A 20,784-nucleotide genomic window follows, 5' to 3' on the forward strand; every position below is an offset into this window, starting at 1 on the left:
ATACGTGTAGCTGCGTGTCGGCTTTATGGGAAGAAGACGTGTTATCGGGTCGATTGCTTGTATGTTTATCTGTTTTCAAGTTTACTTGCTGAACGGCGCAGAAGTAAAAATTCAATTGTAAGTCATCGCTGTGTCTGTGTGTTTCCTTTTACTGATCCTTCATCGTTTTGCGCTGTTTTAACTCACTCAATATGACCATCAACCAACTCGCCCAACTTTACACCTTGTTGAAGGAAAAAGTGTTTGGCAATTCACTGGGAAGTGCTTTGCTGTTCGAGGTGAGAACGGGAGTTTTGAGGACGAGGACGTATAGGGCTAAATTTCAGGAGACACACAGATTATGCACCACCTGCCATAATGATGGCGAGACACTGGAGCACTTGGTTTTGAAGTGCGCGGGGCTTCGCCCTGCCCTCCCTGAAGGAGTAACGGATATGGCTGGCGCCCTGGGTTTTACTGGCGACGATGGAAGGACGGAAGAGAAAAGGGTTATAGCGACAAAGAGGCGGTTAGAAGATTGGTGGAAATTGTCTAGGGAAAATTAAATGATGAACAACTAACTAGCACAGCTGGGGACAGGCGGGACAGAGGAAAATTGGGACTCCCTCCCGCGTGGCTCCGGTCCAAAGTCTCAATCCTGCCTCCCAGTGGGTCCGGTGGTGGGGTAACGCCGACAAGGTTTGACCAGAAAAAGATTGGCAACTCCGTCGCCAATGTCTTTTTTTTTTTTTTTTTGCTCGATTTTCTGAAGGTCATTCTGGTAATATTCCACACACACTGCCTGGTGATATAAGGGCGAGAGGAATCCTGTTTTTGTCTTTTTAGACTTAGCCTAGGTGGCGCAAGCTGCCACCCGTTAGAAAGGGTATAGCCAGGTATAGCCATTAACATCTATCCAGTGAGCGCCACAATTATACATCTATACATCTAGCTCACCTCCCCCTCCGCCATTTCTTTTGGCTCCTACGGGGAGCGGTGATGGTGATGGTGGCTGCTGCCGTTGTTCCGCGCTAGCGACGAAGATTGTGCTCTCCCAAGCCGCCACACGCGAAAGCCTCGACGCATGACGTAGCCGCCTCCAGCGTCAGGGCCCAGGCCTCGACCCTTCCGAGCAACAAAGGCGACGATGACCCCGGGAGCGACCGAGGGTTTCCAGCCCCCCGACGCAGCAGCCGTCGTCATGGTTCTAGTCGACTGAGGCTGCGCGTCTTCGAGACACAGTTCAGGTGACGAACCGATCGGTTATAGAGCCGCCGAAGGCGTCTGTTTGAGCTCTCGGCGCGGTTTCGAAACTTTAAAGGGGCGCGGGCCGTGGCTACGGACTGTGTTGGGTCGAGGCGGAACCCGGATGACTCGCCTTTGATATTGGCTCACTCGGCTGGGGTGACACATCCCTCGCGCTGGGCTTCCTTTCGCGTCGGATAAGCAGCCCGGGGCACCGCTTCGCTGCCCCCGGCTCGCCTTAATTCGGGAGCTTCCACAACTCTCGGGCCACAGGGGGTGGGCGTGACTTGAGTGACTCTAGCTTTTTGGCAGAAAAAAACAATTCATGTCTTGCTTGCGCTCAAGGATGGAGCTCTAGGCGGTCGTTGTTCGGTGAGTGGCTTTCGGACTGGCCGCCCCCAACAGTCGAGAAGTCTGACGGTTGTTAGATACAGAAACTTTATGCATGCCAATGTCGGCAAAAAAAAAAAAAAAAAAAAAAAAAAGCTTGCGTGGGTGCTAGCATTGGGAGGTGTGGCAGTTCTTCAGCGGGTTTGTTAAAGGCCACCTCTATCTATTGAGGTGTGGTTCATCGGTTATCGAACTTCATAATCTTGCCTCCCCGTTGGCCTGCTGCCATTTATGCGCTTCAATTGACCGAGATAAATGTTGCTGGAACGTCGGTAATTCGGCGATCGACCTCAACTCGAACTTATTTGGATAGCTAGGGGAAAGAGAAAAAAGCAACGCAGGTGTTGCTCGACAAGCTGCTGTCTCCCCCACAGCTGCAATTTTTTTTCTTTTTTTCTGGCTGATAGCATTTAATTTTTCGGTATATTTATGCAAGTATTAACTGAAAAGAAAAGCTTCCACCTCCCATTGCAGGGTTCCAGCCATGCTTCTCAAACTCACTTGGGCTCAGTAAATTTCACTTGGAGTCCAACCTAAAAAAGTGTACGACTACCAATCTTGCAGCTGGTTCACACAGTTGCATTTAACTTTAATTGAGTGCAACATGCTTTCTCATATGTTATTTCAAGGTAACACACTGGTGCCATTATGAGGTGGCCCTGGAACTGCATTTAACCTGAGAAGTTTTTGCGCCATTTGCAAGATGAAGTGCATATGCTATTTATGAGAAATAATTGTCTACTACATTGTCAAAATATTTTAAGGCCCACGGTAAAAGCATGATGCACGAAACAAATGGGAAAAATATAAAAATTGCAGGTGCTCCAGAGCTAGCTGACAGATGGTGCCAGTGTCTTCTCTCGTCCTAAGAGATCACAGGGCTGCACAGCCCCCTCGGTTGCGCTCAAACACAAGTGTGTGAACCGGCCTTTACTTTCCGCCTTCGCATACATACACTGCACAGGGAAGGCCTTTCTTTTGGGAGGACTTCGGCTTGCTAGATTTTTATCTCATTGTGGTCCCTCGCAGTGTGAGTGTCTCTTTCATGCACCCGCCCTGACGTTTGTATTGCATGTGGACACCGTTTTTATTTTTTCCAGACCTGGCAGCATGGTAGCATGGGCACCGAGCATGCCTCTGTGGCTGCCTGTCCTGTGGGCACTTCTCCTGGTCCCGTTGCCACCGTGTGGTACGTCCACTTTCTTTTGACTGCCTTTTTGGCACTCTCCAAAAGACCCATTCGTCCCACGTTTGTGACGTGTAATCTGCCGTGTTGCATACGAGTCGAACAAAACGGGATCCCACGAGTCGAGACGCAACTGCAAAAATCGTCCCCGACTTGTTCTGGAAGGCGTGGCAAACTCAATTCCTTTCAATTGACAATATTATTTTGTGTGTCCCCCACCCCTCTTCTTCACCACGAGATATGACAAATCTGTCAATTGTTTCTTGGTTGGTCATCAAGACTAGTAGGTGGATGCGCATCTGGTGTTAGGACCTAGCAGAACACGAAGGCAAGACTTTGTTTATTTGGTTATTTATTACGCCAAGGGAGCATCGCTTCCAGCAGCACAATAACTCTGTACAAATTAAAAAAAAAAAAATTGTACAGTTTAGTATTGTCATTTTGCCAGTTGTAAGGCCAAAGCAGGTTGTTAAGCATTTTAAAAGCAGAACCACCTAAAGTATTAAAGTGTTATCAAGAAAACAACACACATTTGCAGTATATGTGCATAGACAATAGATATAACAAATAGGTCAATAGTTGACAACATAACAATACATCAAAATACTGGTAAATTAAACTAGCACTGCAAACAATGTGAAAATGGAAATGGAACAGAGAAAATAAAAATAGAATGTCGTAGAATGTAGAGAATGCGAGTGTAATTTCTTCGGTCACGCGTCTTCGGTGAAGAACGATTGTTTGCAGGAAGAGAAAGTTTTGGTGGGAGTCTATTCACAATCGTGCTGAAAGTTGACCCCAATCTGTAACAATAATTTTTTTTTTGCAAAGTTGTTTGAGTTTGGTCCGAGAGGCTTCACTGGCAACATTGAGAGCGTGACATCAGACGTCTGTTCTTGTGGGAGATCTAAACTAGGCTAGGTGGCGGTAGCTACCACCCGATATAAAGGTTAAAGCCAATATTCATCCATCCATCCATCCATGTTGTAATCGGGGCAATAGGGGAGTTTGTTCCCCACGGGTCAAAAGAAGTTCGATAGAAGAAAGATGCACGAAATACTGCGTTTTTTAGATCGCATGTTCGACTTGCAAGTTATTCAACATTTGACTTCACCCGACTGGAGAGTGTGGAAAAATTGGAATGTTGGTTTTGGCATCGCTTTTATTTGCCATTCTTTTCTCAATCGGTATTTGGAATTTATAGGTAATAAATAGCATGTCGGGAAGAGTTAATCATGGGTGTTCCGAAAATGTGTATGGATAGTTCAGAAAACCGCCGGAGCTCCCTTTCGAGACTTCACTCCAAACACTGCTTTTGACGAGGGCACGAGTGAGTAACGCGAGACGTGCCATGCTCTGCTTGACAGCCGGAGACTGCGACCCGGACCAGCTCTCGGACGACAAGCTGAAACAGACGAAGGACTACACCACTCGGAGGTCGTTTCCAAATGGTACGGTGCACGCCTACAGGTGCCAGAACGGCTACCAGCCCGCCAACGAGCTCCGCAACGCCACCTGTCGCGGTACCGTCTGGGTGCTGGACACTGAACGACCCCTCAACTGTCACGGTGGGTGGTGCCATTTCTCGGCTCTGCGTCGGTCGGAGCCGCAGACTACCCGTAGTACCGCGCGCCGCGACCTCTAGCCCGGAAAGTAACCGAATCCACCGATTGAGTGGCGACTGTCCCGTCAACGTCGATCGCAGTATGTGGGGTCGCAGCATTTCAAACTGCATTGCTTGACCTTCTGTCGTGGTGCAATAACATTTTTGCGGCTCTTTGAAAACCCATAGACGTTGAAAGGCCTCCAAGGAACCCCCTGAACTTGGATATTCAGTGCCAAATACGGTGTTTTGAGCTTGAAAACTTCAATCAACTGCATTAGAGCTGTCGTTTCCCAAGTTCCGGTGGGCAGTAGTAAATTACGATTGATTTCGGAGAAAATTGGTAGTGTCATGCTGCATTTCTCATGAGAAAATTGTCCTGAACAAGCGTCGTGGACAAATTATGCGCTGGGAGCGTTACAGACGTTCAGGTTGTATATAAGTTTTATAAAGTTCCGGCAGGGTGGACACTATGGCCACAGCTCTAGCATGAGCATGGGGTCTGGGAGGGTAAATTATTTTATTTGAATGAAAATGTCCTGGCAAGAGTGGCAAGTTTTGAATGAAAAAAGAAATTAAATAAATACCAGGTAAAATAAATAGAAACAATTAAATTAATTAAAACAGGACAGTAGAAAAATAAATTAAAATAATAAATAAGTAACAAAATGAAAGTATAACTAATAAATCAATTTAAGTAAAAATGAAAAGAAAAATAAATAAATATGCTAAAAATTAAAAAAAGCTAATAAAACCATGGGAAAAGTTTTTGCACAAACAACACACGGAGCAGTTTATGCGGGAGCACATTGTGCTCTTTGTAAGCATCATTGAGGCTGTATGTTTTCCTTAAATATTCGTAAGGTCCTCTCTGGCTTATGTGCCCATACTTCAGTACCAAGACTGCTTCCCGTAAATTGTCGGCGTTTTGCGTCGCCCTTTGCAGCGACAAATCGCGCAACACTGGTTGTGACACCAAATAAGCTACACTTTCGAGCAACAACCCTTTGGCCGTCTTGGCGCTTGAAATCATGGTTGTCAGTCATCCGAAGCTCTGTCTAAAATCGCAGGAAGCGCTTTACCGTCCTTCGGAAACGGTTCACGACAGTTCAAATCGACGTCGCCTCTCGACACCGTGTGTAAAGCTCACCAAGTCGCATTCTTTTTATTGCAACAATCTTCAATTACGCCCGCTCTGCACAAGGCACAAAAAATGGTTGCGCCCACAAGACAGCCGGGAAAGGGAGTGCCGACACCAGCCCAGCTTATACAGTGACTATAATCTGTTGCAGGTTAGGGAAAGTGGGACCAAGCTTTCTTACAAAGTTCTCTTCTAGCCGTGATTAGTCCTTCTCTCCACACACCTTCTCTTCAGCATTTGCTTTGCTGGGCTGGAAAGAGTGGGGAACGTTTGTGGGAGGAGCCTTTAGAGCTTTTCTTAACCTGCAACGGACTATTTGCCCTTTTTTGTTTGGCAACAAACTCGGTGGGGCCATCTATTGGGTAGCCCCGGTATATTTCCTTTTTTCTTTTACTCACCATTCTGTTATCGTAAGGGGGAGTTACCCTAAGTCTGACAGTGGTTTAAGTGGCCATTTCCAGAAGATAGTGTGTTTATTTGATTTGGAAAATACTGCGAAACCTGCCGTCTAGCTCAGAACCGGAAAGTGGTCGGGGGCTATTTGCACACTGGCGCCACCATTTTTTAACTCGAGCGAGATAGAGGGAATAGTTGCGACAAGTTTTGTGCCGTATGTCGGTTTAGCATGGCGCCGTTGCCAGGCTGGGACCGTTGCAATCTTTCCCCGCGACGCAGGTGTCGGCTGCGGAGCCCCCGATGGGAGGAACGGCATCGACCATGGCACCTTCCGCTCCCTCGTCTTCACCTTCCCGAACAAAGTGGAGTTCGACTGCGAGAGAGGCTACCGGCTACACTCGCACGACAATCAGCCCGTCGACTCGGACTACGGCATCTACTGTCTGTCCAATGGAGAGTGGAGCGAACCGCCACCCAAGTGCCTCGGTGCGTACGCCATGATGCCATAGCATCGTGACCGAAGTGCAGTTTTTCGGTTAAAATTGTATTGGATGCTTTCTGATACAGTCTTGATTCCTGCATAGTTGCATCGGTGGCCCCGATGCAGCCCCAGGTGGCAGGTTCGAATACCAGCCACCTGCAATCTGTTAAATGCTTATTGCGAAGAATGCGACCAATAAGGTAACCGAGATTTCGGTTGCGTGCCAGGCGATGGTCAAAAGTAATCGCGAGTTCTTCGCTGGAGCGTGCCAGGGGGAATGTCGAAAGGAAAGGTTTTTCGTTCTGGTTTCAGTTTCGTTTCATAGAAAAAAATGTTCCATTCCAGTTCTGCTCCAGGTTGAAAGAAATAATGTCCTTAACGTCGATCCGCAGGGTACCATCCACGCTGACCTGCGTGGATGGTACACCGAGGGCTACTTACTTAAAGTGTACAGTTCTGATTAACGTTCCTTGCGTTCTTCCAAAAATGTTGATACAATAGGTACATTTGTGGTTGTCGGAAGGCCTGCTCCTAATGAATCAAACTATGTCCAGTGGGCCTAGCTCACTTGTCAAATGAAGGTGTGCGCCAGCCTCAGCTTATTTTTTCTCGAGAAACGCTTCGAGGGCATCTTTTGGTTACTCTGGGGACCACAAGATCCCGAAATACGGTAACTTTTCTCTTGAACCAAAATCCGATAAGAAAATGTTTCAGTTTCACTGCCAAAAAAATATTAAATAATGTTTTAATTATGTTTTCGTTTTGCCCAAAAATACTTTTGTTTCTCGTGTTTTTTTGTGTTTTTTTTTTGACAGACTTGTGCCAGGTGTTCTTCGTGGATGTGGCACGTAAAACCTCCAAGTTCGATTGACCCGAGGTCAGCATTGACGTTGCATTGCACCGGCGGTAGTCCTTTCTTTCCTCTTTCTCAGAAGTGCGTGCATAGTGGTTGTCTGCTCGTCCTTAGATAATTTGCGAGCGTGTTGCCCCTTCTCCGTCAATGAGGGATTGGCGGCCAACGGTAAAGGAGGGCGGTACTCTGCCTCCGCCATGGGCTCACTCGTCCCTCCCCGTGCCGCGCAGCCGTGGCGTGTCCGCAGCCGAAGGCGGTGGGCCACGGCCGCGTCGACACGTCGGACGGCTTCAAGTACCAGGCCGTGGCGCAATACGAGTGCGACGGCGGGTACAGGCTGGTGGGGCCCTCGTCGCGGGAATGCCAGGAGAACGCCACTTGGAGTGGAGCCGAACCGGTCTGCGAGGGTGAGTGAGGCACATTCTTAATGGACCCTTCCGGGAAATGTCACGAGGCCTCTCGTCAATCCCATGTTGCGTCGCACGGCGCGGGGAATTGTGCGGCTGTTCCAACATACGCTCGGGCCGGATCGAACGCTTCGCACGCCCCAAAAGGGGCTCTTAACATCGCCCTCACTAGGGTCACAAGGGTTACCCTCACCAGGGGTTACCCTCACGAGGGTCACGAAGATTACACTCATAAGGGTCACGAGAATTAACACTCGCAAGGGTTACACTCATGAGGGTAACGCCACAACGTTACTCTCGTGAGTGTAGTCCTTGTGAGTGTTAATTCTCGTGACCCTTATAAGTGTAATCCTCGTGACCCTTGTGAGGGTCACGAGGGTAACTTCATGGCGTTACCCTCGTGACGTGCGACGTCACACGTATGTATCAAACTTTGTTAATATTCTTGCTAAATTTAACCCTTTAACCACCAAGTTATTTTCAAAAAAAATGTACAAACTTTCTGAAATCTTTTTATTAGCGCATATTTTTTCTTATGTCGTTCTGACTTTGCAAATACATTACTTGATTGGTTTCTGATTGGTATTAACACAAAACTTTTAAAGGAAAAGGTTGATTTTTATGGAAGCTTTTTTCCCGTGCATGTAAGAGTAATAGAATAACACATGCTGAAATGCGCACTATTTATTTGAACATGCGCATTATAACAAAAGATCAAGTGCCTAGATGTTTCTCCGTACTAGTAAAATTATTAGCGCAAGGAACGCCATCATCTCTTTGCGGTCCACCGGTTTCCATGCAGAACCCCGCACTGCGAAATGCAGGACCGCCTAATGGTTTGTCTCTGTCACAATGAGGTCGACAAGGTCCCAATAAAAAAAAACCTCGAACCAGCTGAGAATGTCTTTTTCGTCAGTGGGTTGCCGCAGAATCCCAGGCACTGCTCGAAACGGAAACCTCGGAGGTGTGGGTGGCGGGTTTTCAGTGTTTACACGTTGCCACACTCGAACACCTCCAGCGCGTCGTCTTCTTCATCACTGTGGTCGTCGTCTAAGTCCGTTTCATATTCAAAATCCATGTCTGACTTGCTCTCAGAGACAAACTCGATGTCTTCATCGTCGCTACTGTTCGAACTACCGCAAGAGAGAGCCAGTTTCCGGGGGTCGTCACCGGCATCACTCAAGCGTGCTGCCATTTCTGATCACTGTTGCTAGGCTAGATACGCGCCAAAGGCCAAAACACGCTCTATTTGCGGGACCTCTCCTGCCCTCCAGTGTTGAAAATTGAAACTAAAGCCGATGGACGAACCTTAGTGTTAAGCAAATTTGGGGCGAATCGGGGATTATGAAAAAAACGCCGGCGTACCCCTTTAAAACACATTCTCCGTTAAAAAAAGAAGTGCTATTGCTGGCAACGCTGTAGCCGATTGGTAGCCGATTTATGCGGCCAAATAAATTTGTGGCGACGAGAGGTGTCGCTTTATTACTTTCGCGGCTGGCGAGCGAAGCGCAAACTTGGCTTTTTCATGGGCGGGCGTTGCAGCGAGGCTGCTTAACGAACTGCGTTCCTCTTCCCCTCCTTTCAGAGGTGAAGTGCCCTACGCCAGCCAACCCTCCCGGCGGGCATGTTGTGGTGACGGGCACGTCCATCGGCAGCATCATCATCTTCAAGTGCTTTGCCAACGATTTCACCATGTCGTCTCGGTGCCTCCCCCAGGGGGTCTGGTCACGTGATCCCCCCAAGTGTCCCCCTGATGAGCTGAAACCGGCACCAGGTGACTCAGAGGAAATGCGGCTGCCTAAGTACAGTGGAATCTCGTGAATTCACACTCTCTTAAAGGCCGACGTACACTTCACACTCGTTGCCTGCAGGGATTTCCCTAGACCCCCCTAGGGGGGGCTGAGACCCCCCTACTTTTCCTGGACACCCCCCCCCCCCCTTGAATCTAAAAAAAATTAAAAATAAAATAAAATTCTTTTTTTCAGATTAAGTAGAAAACACCACCTCTCAGGTGTATATATAGAGAAAGGGAAACATACATTACGGGTATGAGCATTTGGTTAATAGACGTCTGTAATTTAGCTAGTGGACTAAAAAAGAAACAGTTTTATATTTTATCTAGCCTCCCCCCCCTGAGCCATTGGGACACTCCCCCTTGTTAGAATCCTGGGGAAACCCCTGGTTGTCTGCTTCCTCCTTTTCTTGATCCTCTCCACTTTTTACTTTGCCCCAACTGGGCTCCCCCTCGCAGCTTAGGAGAGGGGAGTGCTAAAAGAATTATGTTCCCTGCAGAAAACCGAGGTTGTACATCAGCCTTTAAGGGGGAAACACTACCCAGAAAAAAAATTTCGGAAAAAAAAATCGATTTTGACAAATGCCATATTTGCATCTGCCAACATCTAGAGAGTATACCCAGAAAGTTTCAATTGTTTGCAATGCATAGTTATTTTTTATAGACTATTTTTAGTCCATCGATGCTGAAGAAAAGGTAGAGGCTCGAGCACTTTGAACGCGTTTTGCTCCGTTCCTTTTTTTTGGCCTAAATTTCACTTAATAAATCTATCGTTTTACTATGAAACTATTGAGAGACTTAATTTTTACGGCTTATATACCGGTTACTGTGAGCTTGGAATTTTGCATTTTCATGTTCCTTTATTATGAAAAATTGTAATTTGCAAAACTTGTTAAAATTTTATATTTTTTTAAATTTCTTTTTATAGTAATCGGAAACAGATATTCCAGTATGCATTCCACCAGAAAAATATGTGGTTATCAACTCCATTTTTCAACGATTGGTTCATTGAGAAGATTCTATGCAAAGCTATGCTTTGCTTTGTTGTGGGGTGTTCACAGGGCTGTAACTTCGCGTGTCCTCCGTCCATATGGCTAGAAACACCACCTGCAAATACCGTGCCGATTGAGTGAGTGGTTCAAAAATTGACATTCCCTGGTAGTGTCCCCCCTTAATTGAAACTCTCAGATAATTCAAACTAACATGCAGGTCCCCTCCTGTGCGTCTCTATGGGAGAAAACTTCCTTTAATGCAAACAAGGATTTGGTCCCCGTCAGACTCAAATTAACGAGGTCTCTCTGTAACTTAGCTGAGTTGCATCGTAGAGGCCGATTCACACGTTTGCATGTGCGACGAGAGAGCACAGTGGTGCCACCTGTCGGGTAACCCTGGAACAGTTCAGATTTGCGTATATATTCTTACGTTTTTCTGTGCACCATTTTTTCGTCTTGGGCTTTAACTAATTCTTAGAGTGTTATTAAGCGAGTGGTTCTCGTACATGGCTATGGATCTCGCGTACACTGCAAAACATTCCATCTAGTCATGCGCAGTTATGGGACTAGCCGGCAGACGATGCTGGCGCAGTTGTGAGGGAACGCAATGTGGTCAAGCGCTCTCAAACACAAATGTGGGAGTATGCCTTAAGATGTCGTATTAAGATCGGGGAGAAACTTTAGCGGTTCTGCATAACTGAAATAATACTTAAAAAACAAGCGAGCTGGTGATGATTCATGGTAATAAAACCCGAGACTCAGGAACACAGAAGGGGACGAACACAACACAACGTCTCAACTCACGAGTATTGAGACGTTGTGTTGTGTTCGTCCCCTTCTGTGTTCCTGAGTCTCGGGTTTTATTACCATGGTTCTGCATACTTTGTTCTTGTCGCTCCAACTTTGCACTCGATTCCGCCGTTACTCTACTTTCCTCCATGCCAGGGAGTTGTTCCGCCGAGTTTGTGGGCATCCTAAGAACTTCTTTCAAGGGGGGGGAAAAACCCTATTTCTCTAAAAAAGGATAAGGGAAGATAACAAAAATTGCAGGGGGGGGGAGCAGAAGTATTGTTGTGGCAAGCCTCAATTGGCCAAACGGATACTACAATGTTTTAGTAGGATCGTAGTCGTTGGTCGTATTGTCCCGCTTCTTCCCACAGAAATAAGAGTAACGTCTTTGGGCTGTAAACTTTGACGGTGTTGGTTTCACAAACGTGCTGCGAGCTTCTGCCGTGCTTGTCCGGCTCGTTACACGTACCATCAAGCTTGCCGTTCCCATTTGATCATTTTATAGTCGAGGCGTCACGAGTAGGAACTGCAGTGCCCCAGCCACACTGCTCTTACATTGCACAAGAAAACGCTGTCTTTGCTGCAGGCACGAGCATTTTTGAAGTGCTTCTGGTTTATACATACGTGTGCACATCTGCAGACAGTTTCTGTTTGACCAATGGGACGGGAGAGTCATAGAAGGAACCTCGGACGGTCTCTGGAGACTGTCTTTTGTACAATGTACTGCCAGCGTGACTCTGGCCTAAGAGTATGCCACCGAAATGTCTCTTCGTCGACGCCCTTGGAATCTCGAGCCCACGATTAACATCCTTACGTTGTACCGGACTGCGCAGGCTGTTGACCATCTGATTTAGCTCGCTGAATTTTTTGCGTTTCGTTGCAGCGACCCCAACGAGCACCAGCACGACGCCTAAAACAACCGCGACGACGGTGGCACCAACACGTAAGTGTCTGGCTCGCTCGTGGGCAAGTCGAGATCGCTTTCACGCGACGCAGCGTCTGCGTTACTGATGACGGTGCAAAATTTTCGGAATGAAGGGCGCGAATTTATTGGGTTAATTACTATATTCCGTTTCACGATAACTTGGCAAACTGCGGAGGCTGCAGCCCCCGCAACCCAATATAAGCTCCGGAGCAAGGCGCGAGATAACACTCCACGGTTGAGGCCGGTGGGTACTTCGTTACCACCATGGCAACAGCGCCGTCCGCGACAAAAAGCAATATTAGGCTTCTTTTTTTTTTTGACAGCAATTGAACTCGCGCGATTCTCTCTCTGAATAATGAATAAATATTCACAAATTTATTGGTTTGCAGTGGCTGTAGCCCCCACACTTCGCCTAGTTAGTATCGTGAAACGGAGTATAGTATATGCTTTTACATACGCACTTGTTACGTCTATCTATATTGCACCACATCCAAGGTTGGACAAAATTATTGTATGGTTTTCTACTTGTCTAAAACAACTTCAAAACATGTTTATGGTGCCAGCAGCACATGAAGAAAGGATACAGACATGGCAGACACATCTCTGGTCTGTTTACGCACGTTCCAGTTTATGAATTTAGAAGAGCGACTCTTGAATTTTTTTGAAAATTGACTCACCCTTCTAACTCGTGCACGACTGCGTTCCCCTTCTACATCAGCCTCCTCCAAAACAAGAAGCGCAGAAGCAGTTTTTTTTTTATACATACCCCGTTTAACAAACTGTCCCACACGTCAACTTTGCATCTGGCGCGCTTGGTCGCCCGTGCCGCTTGTCGAGAAGTCTCCACTTCCTCGAGCCTCCACTGGTCACCTGACCAACTCTTCCCATTTCCCCTCCCTCTCTTTTTTGCTTCAACTCCCCCCCCTCACATGCAACTGCAGACTGCATCCCGCTTTCGGGTCCCACCAACGGAAAGCTGTTCAGTGCCGAAGGATTCGGGGTGAACTCGTCGGTGATCTTCATCTGCAACGAGGGGTACGTGATGCGAGGCCCTTCCAACGTGACCTGCAAGCCTGGCGGCGTCTGGGACCCCCCCGTGGCCCCCACGTGTGAGCGGCCCTCTGCCTTTAGCTTCAATGCCTGCGCATGCTAGCCATCGTGCCCCGTCGGGCATGTGGCAGCCGAGAAAATTGTCTTTCCGGATTTCCTGGTCGAGCGGAGTGCGATCGAATGTTTGATCTAGAATCATTACACTTTGTTCCTCCTTACAATGGACCGCAGCGGACACCACGAGAGATCACGGCCAATCGAGTTTTGCGTTTCTGTGTGCCCGACGGTTTGCCACTCCCTTTACGAACATCGTGCGACACTCTCGCGGCATCGGATTGGCACTGATGGCTCGTAGCATTCGCCGTCGTCCATCGTAAGGTGACACGTGGAAGAGATTCGTTCTCAGGGAGTTGCATTCCTTTTGTCTTTGGTAACAATTTTTTAATTTGCATTTTTTTTTTAGGTTGGGGGGGAAATCGCCATTTTGGGTACTGGAATTTTGAACCCACTCTGAAATGTCTAGGTCGTCGTGACGCGACATCACGCTCTAAGCATTTCTCGTTGTTGTCGGCACCTCTGGATCTGTACACGCAGTCGGCTGCGTAACCTTTCTTATCTGCATTGATCTCCTAAATTAATGTTGTCCTTCATTCCTCTCATCGCAAAAATGAATCTTAAAGGGGCCCTAACAACCTTTTAACTGGTTTTTAATTTGCGCCGAACCTGATTGCACTGATTGTAGTAACTTAGTGAAACTTTTCTTTTCTCGAAATTCGATTTATTTTAAAAGTTCCAGGCCAACTAAAATTACAAAAACAAGCAAAAAAATAACCTCCTTCATGACGTCCCTGGTCCTGGCTTGGGCGGCATATGAAAAAAGCGAAGCGACTGGCCAATTGGCTGCAGCTTAACATTGATGGCCGGTTCCCCTGCAGCCGGATGTGTTTCAACAGCTCGTTGCTTGCTTTAGGCCTCCACCACACTTGCGGGCATGAATTCATTGGGTCTGTCTCAGTTGAAGCTTCGAATCCTCGATAGATATGCGGAGCTTGGAGTTGTACCGTACGAGGACACTCCTCGTAAGCGTCCGGAGCGCTCTGGTGAAGCCTCTCGGCCCCATCTCAATGACGCTCAAGTTTCAGGCAAGTTCGGGCGGGTCTCTTGTGGTATCACGAGGAGACATATTCATGCCTTCGCTTCTTGCAAAATGTATCGCCGGCATCATGTGTCGTCTGCTAGAATATGCAGGGTGTGACCTCGGAGATCTTGAAGAGAGCGCATTTCGAAATCATGCGCAGAGGCATCTGTATTGCCTCTTCCATCGCTTGGTGGCGGGTATGCCGAGAAGTCACCGGGGATTGTTTCTTTTTTTTCCGTACTTTCTAAACTGCGTTTTTGTTTCGTCATCTAAAATACTCAACAAAAGCTTCTTTCATAAATAATTGAAACTGTTTGTGCCACTTATATTTTGTATTTCGACTAAAAAAGGAAGCTGACCAGTCGTAAGGCGGGAGTTGACCGGGACAGACGACGTCACAAATTTGTCGTATGCCGTGCACGTTCGGCACCACAGAAACCATTTCCCCCTAGGAGGAAAAGGTTTCCGCGTCGTATGATTAAAATATGACTCGCTCATATTTAGTGACTCTCTCGGTGCCCGCAGGGTTGCCCGAACCACAAGAGATGGGGAGACTGCAAAAAGGTAGACGCTTAAATAGGATGGCAGGGCCCCTTTAAATGCCGCCACCACCGCCACTATTCGGCGCTGCGAGCGGCGGCATCTAGTGGAGGCACGGCAAACCCGTGCACTCATTTCCCCGGCTTTTGTTCATTTGGCAAACTGCCCTTTGTTCGAAGACAAACGGAAAAGCTTTTTCGTAGTTCTGTCGGAGATCAATGCAGAGCGCAAGTTTGTCTGCTTTTGTTCTAGGGGTTGTGGTGATGTCAGAACGCCGAGCTCTGAATGAAGAATAGCGAGTAGACCTTAAAGGAGCTGTGCAACGATATTCAATTGGAATGTTTTTCTCTCTACACGAGCTTACTGGCACACCTGGGACTCACGGATACTCACACGCAACTCCATTGGCCAAGAAACTCCTTTGTTGCGGTGTAATTTCAAGGACAAAAGCGATCATTTTCATTCAATCTCTCCTTTGCAAAATTTGGTGACGTAACTCGGGGATCGCAGTACACCCAAGTGACGATATTTGAATGCGGTTCATAGATTGGACCCGAGTATTGCGTGGGCACTCGACTTGGGCTCGTGACAATTGCTAGCTCGAGAAGCATTCGGGTTGTGACCCGTGTCCAATCGCTGCAACGACGACAACAGCCGAGCCATAACAATGTCTGGAACTCAGCGCGTGTCCTGCGCTTTGCCAACCCCTGCGCGTGGCTATGATAAACACTGGCGGCATATAATCGGCTCCAGATCACGTGGCCGCTTGTTCTGGCTGCGAGTTGAGGGAGTGAACGCTGCTCGTTTTTCTTTAATTTTTTTTCTGGGACTTCTATTGCGTGGGGTGAAAAACGAACGCGTGTTTCATAGGTCATTAACGTTGGGGATCCGTTTTAAGCCGTATTTGCGCAAAGTACAAAAATTGTTGCATTGCTCCTTTAAGGCAGCCTGGTTTGAGCTCTACCCACTATCCTTTAATCGGAGCCAATCGGAGCTCGGCATTCTGATGTCACCACAACCCCTGGAACAGAAGCAGACGAACTTGCGCTCTGCATAAAGAATTATTGAAGCCTGGGTGCAGTGTGCACGTGTAAGGATTTGTATTTTTACTTTTAATCGAGGCAAGTGCACGCTTTGATATTTTTGAAAAATAAATGCGACACTCAACCACACCTTCATGCTGAAGTACGGCGTCGGAGTGTGCAAAACTGGTGTTTTACACTTATTCAAAGCGGCTTAAGGCTGGTTTACAAACTTGTGACTGCTTACAACCGAGTGCCTTACAACGTCTTGTGATCTCTCAAGGGACTGGCGCCATCTATCGGGTAGCCGTGGAACACTTGCCATTTTGGGATACAGTCGCCGACAGATTTTTTGGATTTTGCAGGGAGTGAAAAAACATCAGAATAATAGAGCAGTCTGAAAAATCGGCAGATTAAAAAACTTGCCTTTATTACGTCTAAGCGGGCTTAAAAAAAGCTGTCAATAGCGCTTTGGTTCAGGTTACGCCTCTGCTTGCATTCGGCCACTTTCTATTAGCTTGAGAATCGCAGCCTTGTTTTCTAGCGTTATGGTCAATTATTTTTTGCACTTTTTGCTGACATTTCACGACAGCGGGAGAACAGGTGGGGCAATGACGTCCGAGGCAGCGTAGTCCGAAAACACGATTCACAGAGACGAGAGGCACAAGTCCACAACTGCAGAATGGCGAATGAACGAAGCAAAACAAAATGGTAACAATGATGATGATAATGACGCTCAGCTAGAGAAAAAGAAAACGCAGCATAGCGTCACCTAGTGGTAGGACTTAGCAGCACTCAACTAGCGTTGCCAAACCAAGCCAATCCACGCGCAGCCAACATGGAATCTAAAATGGCGGCTTCTCGGTGGCGTTCCCCGCTGATCACTTGCTACGATTTTGTCCCGAAAATCTAACTTTCACACTTTTCATCTGTCCGAAAAATTGGTCGTGAATATGCATTATTTCTATCGGGTAAGTCACGGTTCCTCCTTTTGGTTCGAAATATTGAACATGTCCGAATTATTGGCGTCTAAAAAACCGATCGGCGACTCTATTTTAATTGATTTCGTTTATCATTTTTTATTGGCTCGAAGAACTTGTGACAATGTTCTCAACTACCGTTTCTCTCAGATAGTATGTATGTTTTATCTCGTAAATACAGAAAAACATTCATTCTATTGAAATGCAGTCCCAGGGCCACATCACAGATGGCGCCAGTGTGCCAGTGGGTTTTCTCCTAAGAGATGGCAAGAACTCGGTTGTAGGCAAATGCAAGTGTGTGAACGAGCCTTTAGATTCATTTAGCCCTCGCGATACGAGATCCGTTTCGTGACAGCCCCCCCGCGTTGGCAAAAGAGTTCCTTCGCAATTTCCCCGTCGGCTCTCCAGGCTTTGCCCCGCCGCCCTGGCTGATCATCCTGAGCGTGTGCCTGGCCGGGCTGGCAACGCTGGTGCTCTGCTGCCTGGGTCTCTTCTACATCCTGAAGCGGCGGCGGCGCAAGAGTCCGCCGGCCCAGGGCTACAGGCGCCAGATACGCAAGCCGGGCCCCTACGACGCTTGCACGAGGGACGAGGTGACCCACCTGGGCAAGCCGTTCCCAGTCACCAGCCTATGATTGGCTCTGGCTTGCAAGAGGGACGATGGTCGTTCTACGCGGAGACCCTCGCGGCTTCGGCAGATCGGCACCTCAGCCCCGGAACGAAAGATCCCGTACGTTTGCTCTCCAGAGACCCTGTGGAGCATCTGATGGAGTCCCCGCAGGAGCCAGCTCGCCGATTGCTTCCTTACAGCTTCTGTCCGGGAAGCTCGGAAGCACCTTGGTTTTAGTCCGCTTGCATCGAGGTTCTGCTAAGTCTCGCTTCTCGGCATGTTTGGTTTCGTCTTGGGGGAGCCCTCTTGGGGCTTCCGGGTTTCGAGGAAGTGGCTTGCTGCAAAAGCTGGCTTACAAACCGGTACGGGGCAGGGGACTTGATCTGAAATGACCGACCGCCTGTGTTCGAGTGTTCAAGTGCCGCGGCATTGCTCTGACGACGTAACCTTGGAAAGAAGGGGACAAGCTGGGTTTGGGACGTGTCGGAGTCCCACGAAGGCTGGCACCTGAAGCGGTCTTCGTTGGCGGCGGACACCTTGGTTCCAGGAGGTAGGTGTCGGCGTGCCAAAGGGGACATGTCGAGCGACCTCGTAGGAGGTGTTGCCGAGAAGGCACTGCAGCCACCCAGACGACGATGGTCGATTGCGGCGTGGAATTCGTAGAGGCATTTGATTCCCTAGGAACTACGTCAAAGGTCAAGGCTTGTAGGTAAACTGCTTCGGCTGAGACGTTGTATAGTTTGGGTGTATTTTTTTATGCACCGCAGAGTTTGAGAGGGACGCCATTGAGTCGCTACTGTGGATTATGGTTATTTCCGAGGGAAATGGTCCCAACGCAAGAGTCAATCGTTTTTTCATTTTTCAGCAATTTGCGAATGAATTTAATGTGCACACCCCTCTTTAAAGTGCCGGGTGTATTTGACAAAATGCGAGTATCCGAGTGAGAGTGTTGGTCGAACGAATTGAGCTTATTTTATGAGAGGTACGCTCGGCCTGAATTAATTTCTTTAGGGAAGGAAACGCGAGTGGTGGTTATGTTTTGTTAGAAGTTGTTTTGGCTGTTACGGTTGAGACCGTAGAAGTTCTGGTACGAATTGCTTCACTTCTGTGTCGCGGCTTAGAAGGATGGAGGTTGAAGTTTACTGTGACATCGAGACTCGGTTAGTTTTGGACTGCATTTATTTTTTGTGCCTTGCTGGCTGACAAGGCAGTGCGTTCATTCTAATGCGTTGAACGAGTATATTTTGTTACTGGTTGGAGTACAATCCATTTCCTTTTTTGGAAGTGAAACGACCTGCTTTGTTGCTTACCCTACTACGGGCTTGCCAAATGACGACCCTTAACAGTGCAATTTCAGATTCTGGAACCTCACGACGTCTAGTTTTTGATGTCTGTTTTGTTTTCGTCGCTTGATTCACGTGCCGTTTTCGATGTCCAGCTTGACTGCCCGTCCTATGCTTGTGCCTTGTCTGGAGGAGACCTCCGGTATCTGTCTACTCAGTCTGTGTGCCTTGCTAGTTTTGTACTTTCCCATCAGATGCGAGGCAGGCTCTGGCCTTTCCCTGCTTCAAAACCACTTCCAAAGCATCGCAGCAATGGTGTTCAGCGTGGCAGACTGACTTTTTTCCCCGACATTTCCGCCGATTTGCTGCGGAGACGATCGTCGCATCGTGTGACATTATGGAGGACAACCAATTAACCAACCACCTGAATCACCATCTGCAGCAATTCCTCGCCTTGTTCGTTACCGGCTTTCTCTGTTCCATCGATTTGTAGAGAGGTTTTCTGGCTAGGATTGCAAGAAATTTCCTTCAGTCTTACTAATATGCCATTTGTAAGGCCCAATGAACTGTAATCACAGTTGCAATCACTTGCAAGGGCATGCCTGTTTAAACTGTTGTCTGTATAACTAAGAGCCGTCTTTTTGTTTTGGCTGCTTGCCTCGTTGAAGCTTTAAGTCGTACATACCTTCGTACCTCCGGAGCTGAATTGTTCCGACACTTTGAGTTGACGGGTTGTTTTGTGGAATACACTCAGACTTGGAACTCTGAGGGGCATTACGTGCGTGGCACAGCCATCTGCAAGAGCTTTGCTGTTTATAAACAGATATTGGACGCCGTCGCATATTTCGAAACATCTTATTATTTGTTTTTGCACTGCATTTATTTTTTAAAGGCTGCACAGTTGACACCACTTTGAGCCATGAAGTACAGTGCTAATTACACTTGGCTGTAATGCGGCAGTGTGCAAAGTTCTTCGGCGAGTGCTAGACTGATTGCACTTGCGACAACTAATCTACAGGGTGTCTCAAATGGCGGCCGGGCTTTTTAAATCGATTGCAAAAATCGGTTTCTTCACCTATAGCGCCACGATTTTGTGTAGTGTTGCCCACATTGACTTAAAACGAAAGAAACACGTGGTGCATTTTTCTATAAAATTTGCAAAGAGCGAACTTACATGAGAAAAAGGTAAAAAAAGAAAAAGGCTTAGCTCCTATGGAAACGCAGCGAAGCCACCGGTCTTCAAACAATAGAGCGTCCTTTTGTTTGAAGACCGGTGGTTTCACTGCGTTTCCATAGGAGTTAAGCTTTTTTCTTTTTCTACTTTTTCCTCGGGCAAGTTCGCTCTTTGCAAATTTTATATTGAAAGAAATGTACCACATGTGGGCAACTCTGCACAAAATCGTAGTGCGATAGGTTAAGAAACCGATTTTTGCGGTCAATTTAAAGAGCCCGGCCGCTATTTGAGACACCCTGTAGTCACGTGGGTAACATGGAACGGTCTGCTCGAATATAGCTCGAGGGTTGTCCTGCCTACTCGATGTGGGCTGCCACTGAATGTGTGGAAGGCTGCTTGCGTGCTTTTCACAAACGCCGCCTAGTTAAAAGTACCCATTGGGTCCAATTGGCTTTTCCACTTGGTATCATTTGGCGTAACCATTTGTGTTTTCAGACTTGCAATTGCAGAAATACCAATTGGTATTTGCCCAATTGGAGAAATACCCATTGGCATTTATTTTAAATTGGAACCTTAACCAATTGATACTATTGCAGTTGGAACTGTAACATTAGTATTTTTCCAATTGGAAGTGTAACAAGTTGTGTTTTGGAACTTGCAAACTCGAAAATACAAAATGAGCTCGTTTGCTTGGTCCCTTTACTACCATTCAACGGCATAGTCATAAGAACGAGCACTTGAAGCTTAATGGGACATTCATTGTATGTCCCACTAAGTTAAGTATATGACAAGTGAAAGCTTTTTTTTT

At 47.4% G+C, this 20,784-nt stretch overlaps 1 protein-coding gene across 1 annotated transcript; it reads left to right on the forward strand.

Moving 5' to 3' along the window:
• The first annotated feature begins 934 nt into the window (after positions 1 to 934).
• LOC8040689 (sushi, von Willebrand factor type A, EGF and pentraxin domain-containing protein 1) lies at positions 935 to 20,784 on the forward strand. Its single transcript, XM_040223234.2, has 9 exons — positions 935 to 1,226; positions 2,715 to 2,803; positions 4,168 to 4,368; positions 6,220 to 6,426; positions 7,505 to 7,681; positions 9,267 to 9,455; positions 12,138 to 12,197; positions 13,121 to 13,288; positions 17,318 to 20,784. The coding sequence occupies exons 2-9, from the start codon at positions 2,725 to 2,727 to the stop codon at positions 17,542 to 17,544; spliced, it is 1,308 nt and encodes a 435-aa protein (XP_040079168.1). The 5' UTR covers positions 935 to 1,226; positions 2,715 to 2,724; the 3' UTR covers positions 17,545 to 20,784.

This window comes from Ixodes scapularis, unplaced genomic scaffold (genome assembly GCF_016920785.2).
Source record: "Ixodes scapularis isolate PalLabHiFi unplaced genomic scaffold, ASM1692078v2 PGA_scaffold8__174_contigs__length_109621045, whole genome shotgun sequence".
NCBI classification, from domain to species: Eukaryota; Metazoa; Arthropoda; class Arachnida; order Ixodida; family Ixodidae; genus Ixodes; species Ixodes scapularis.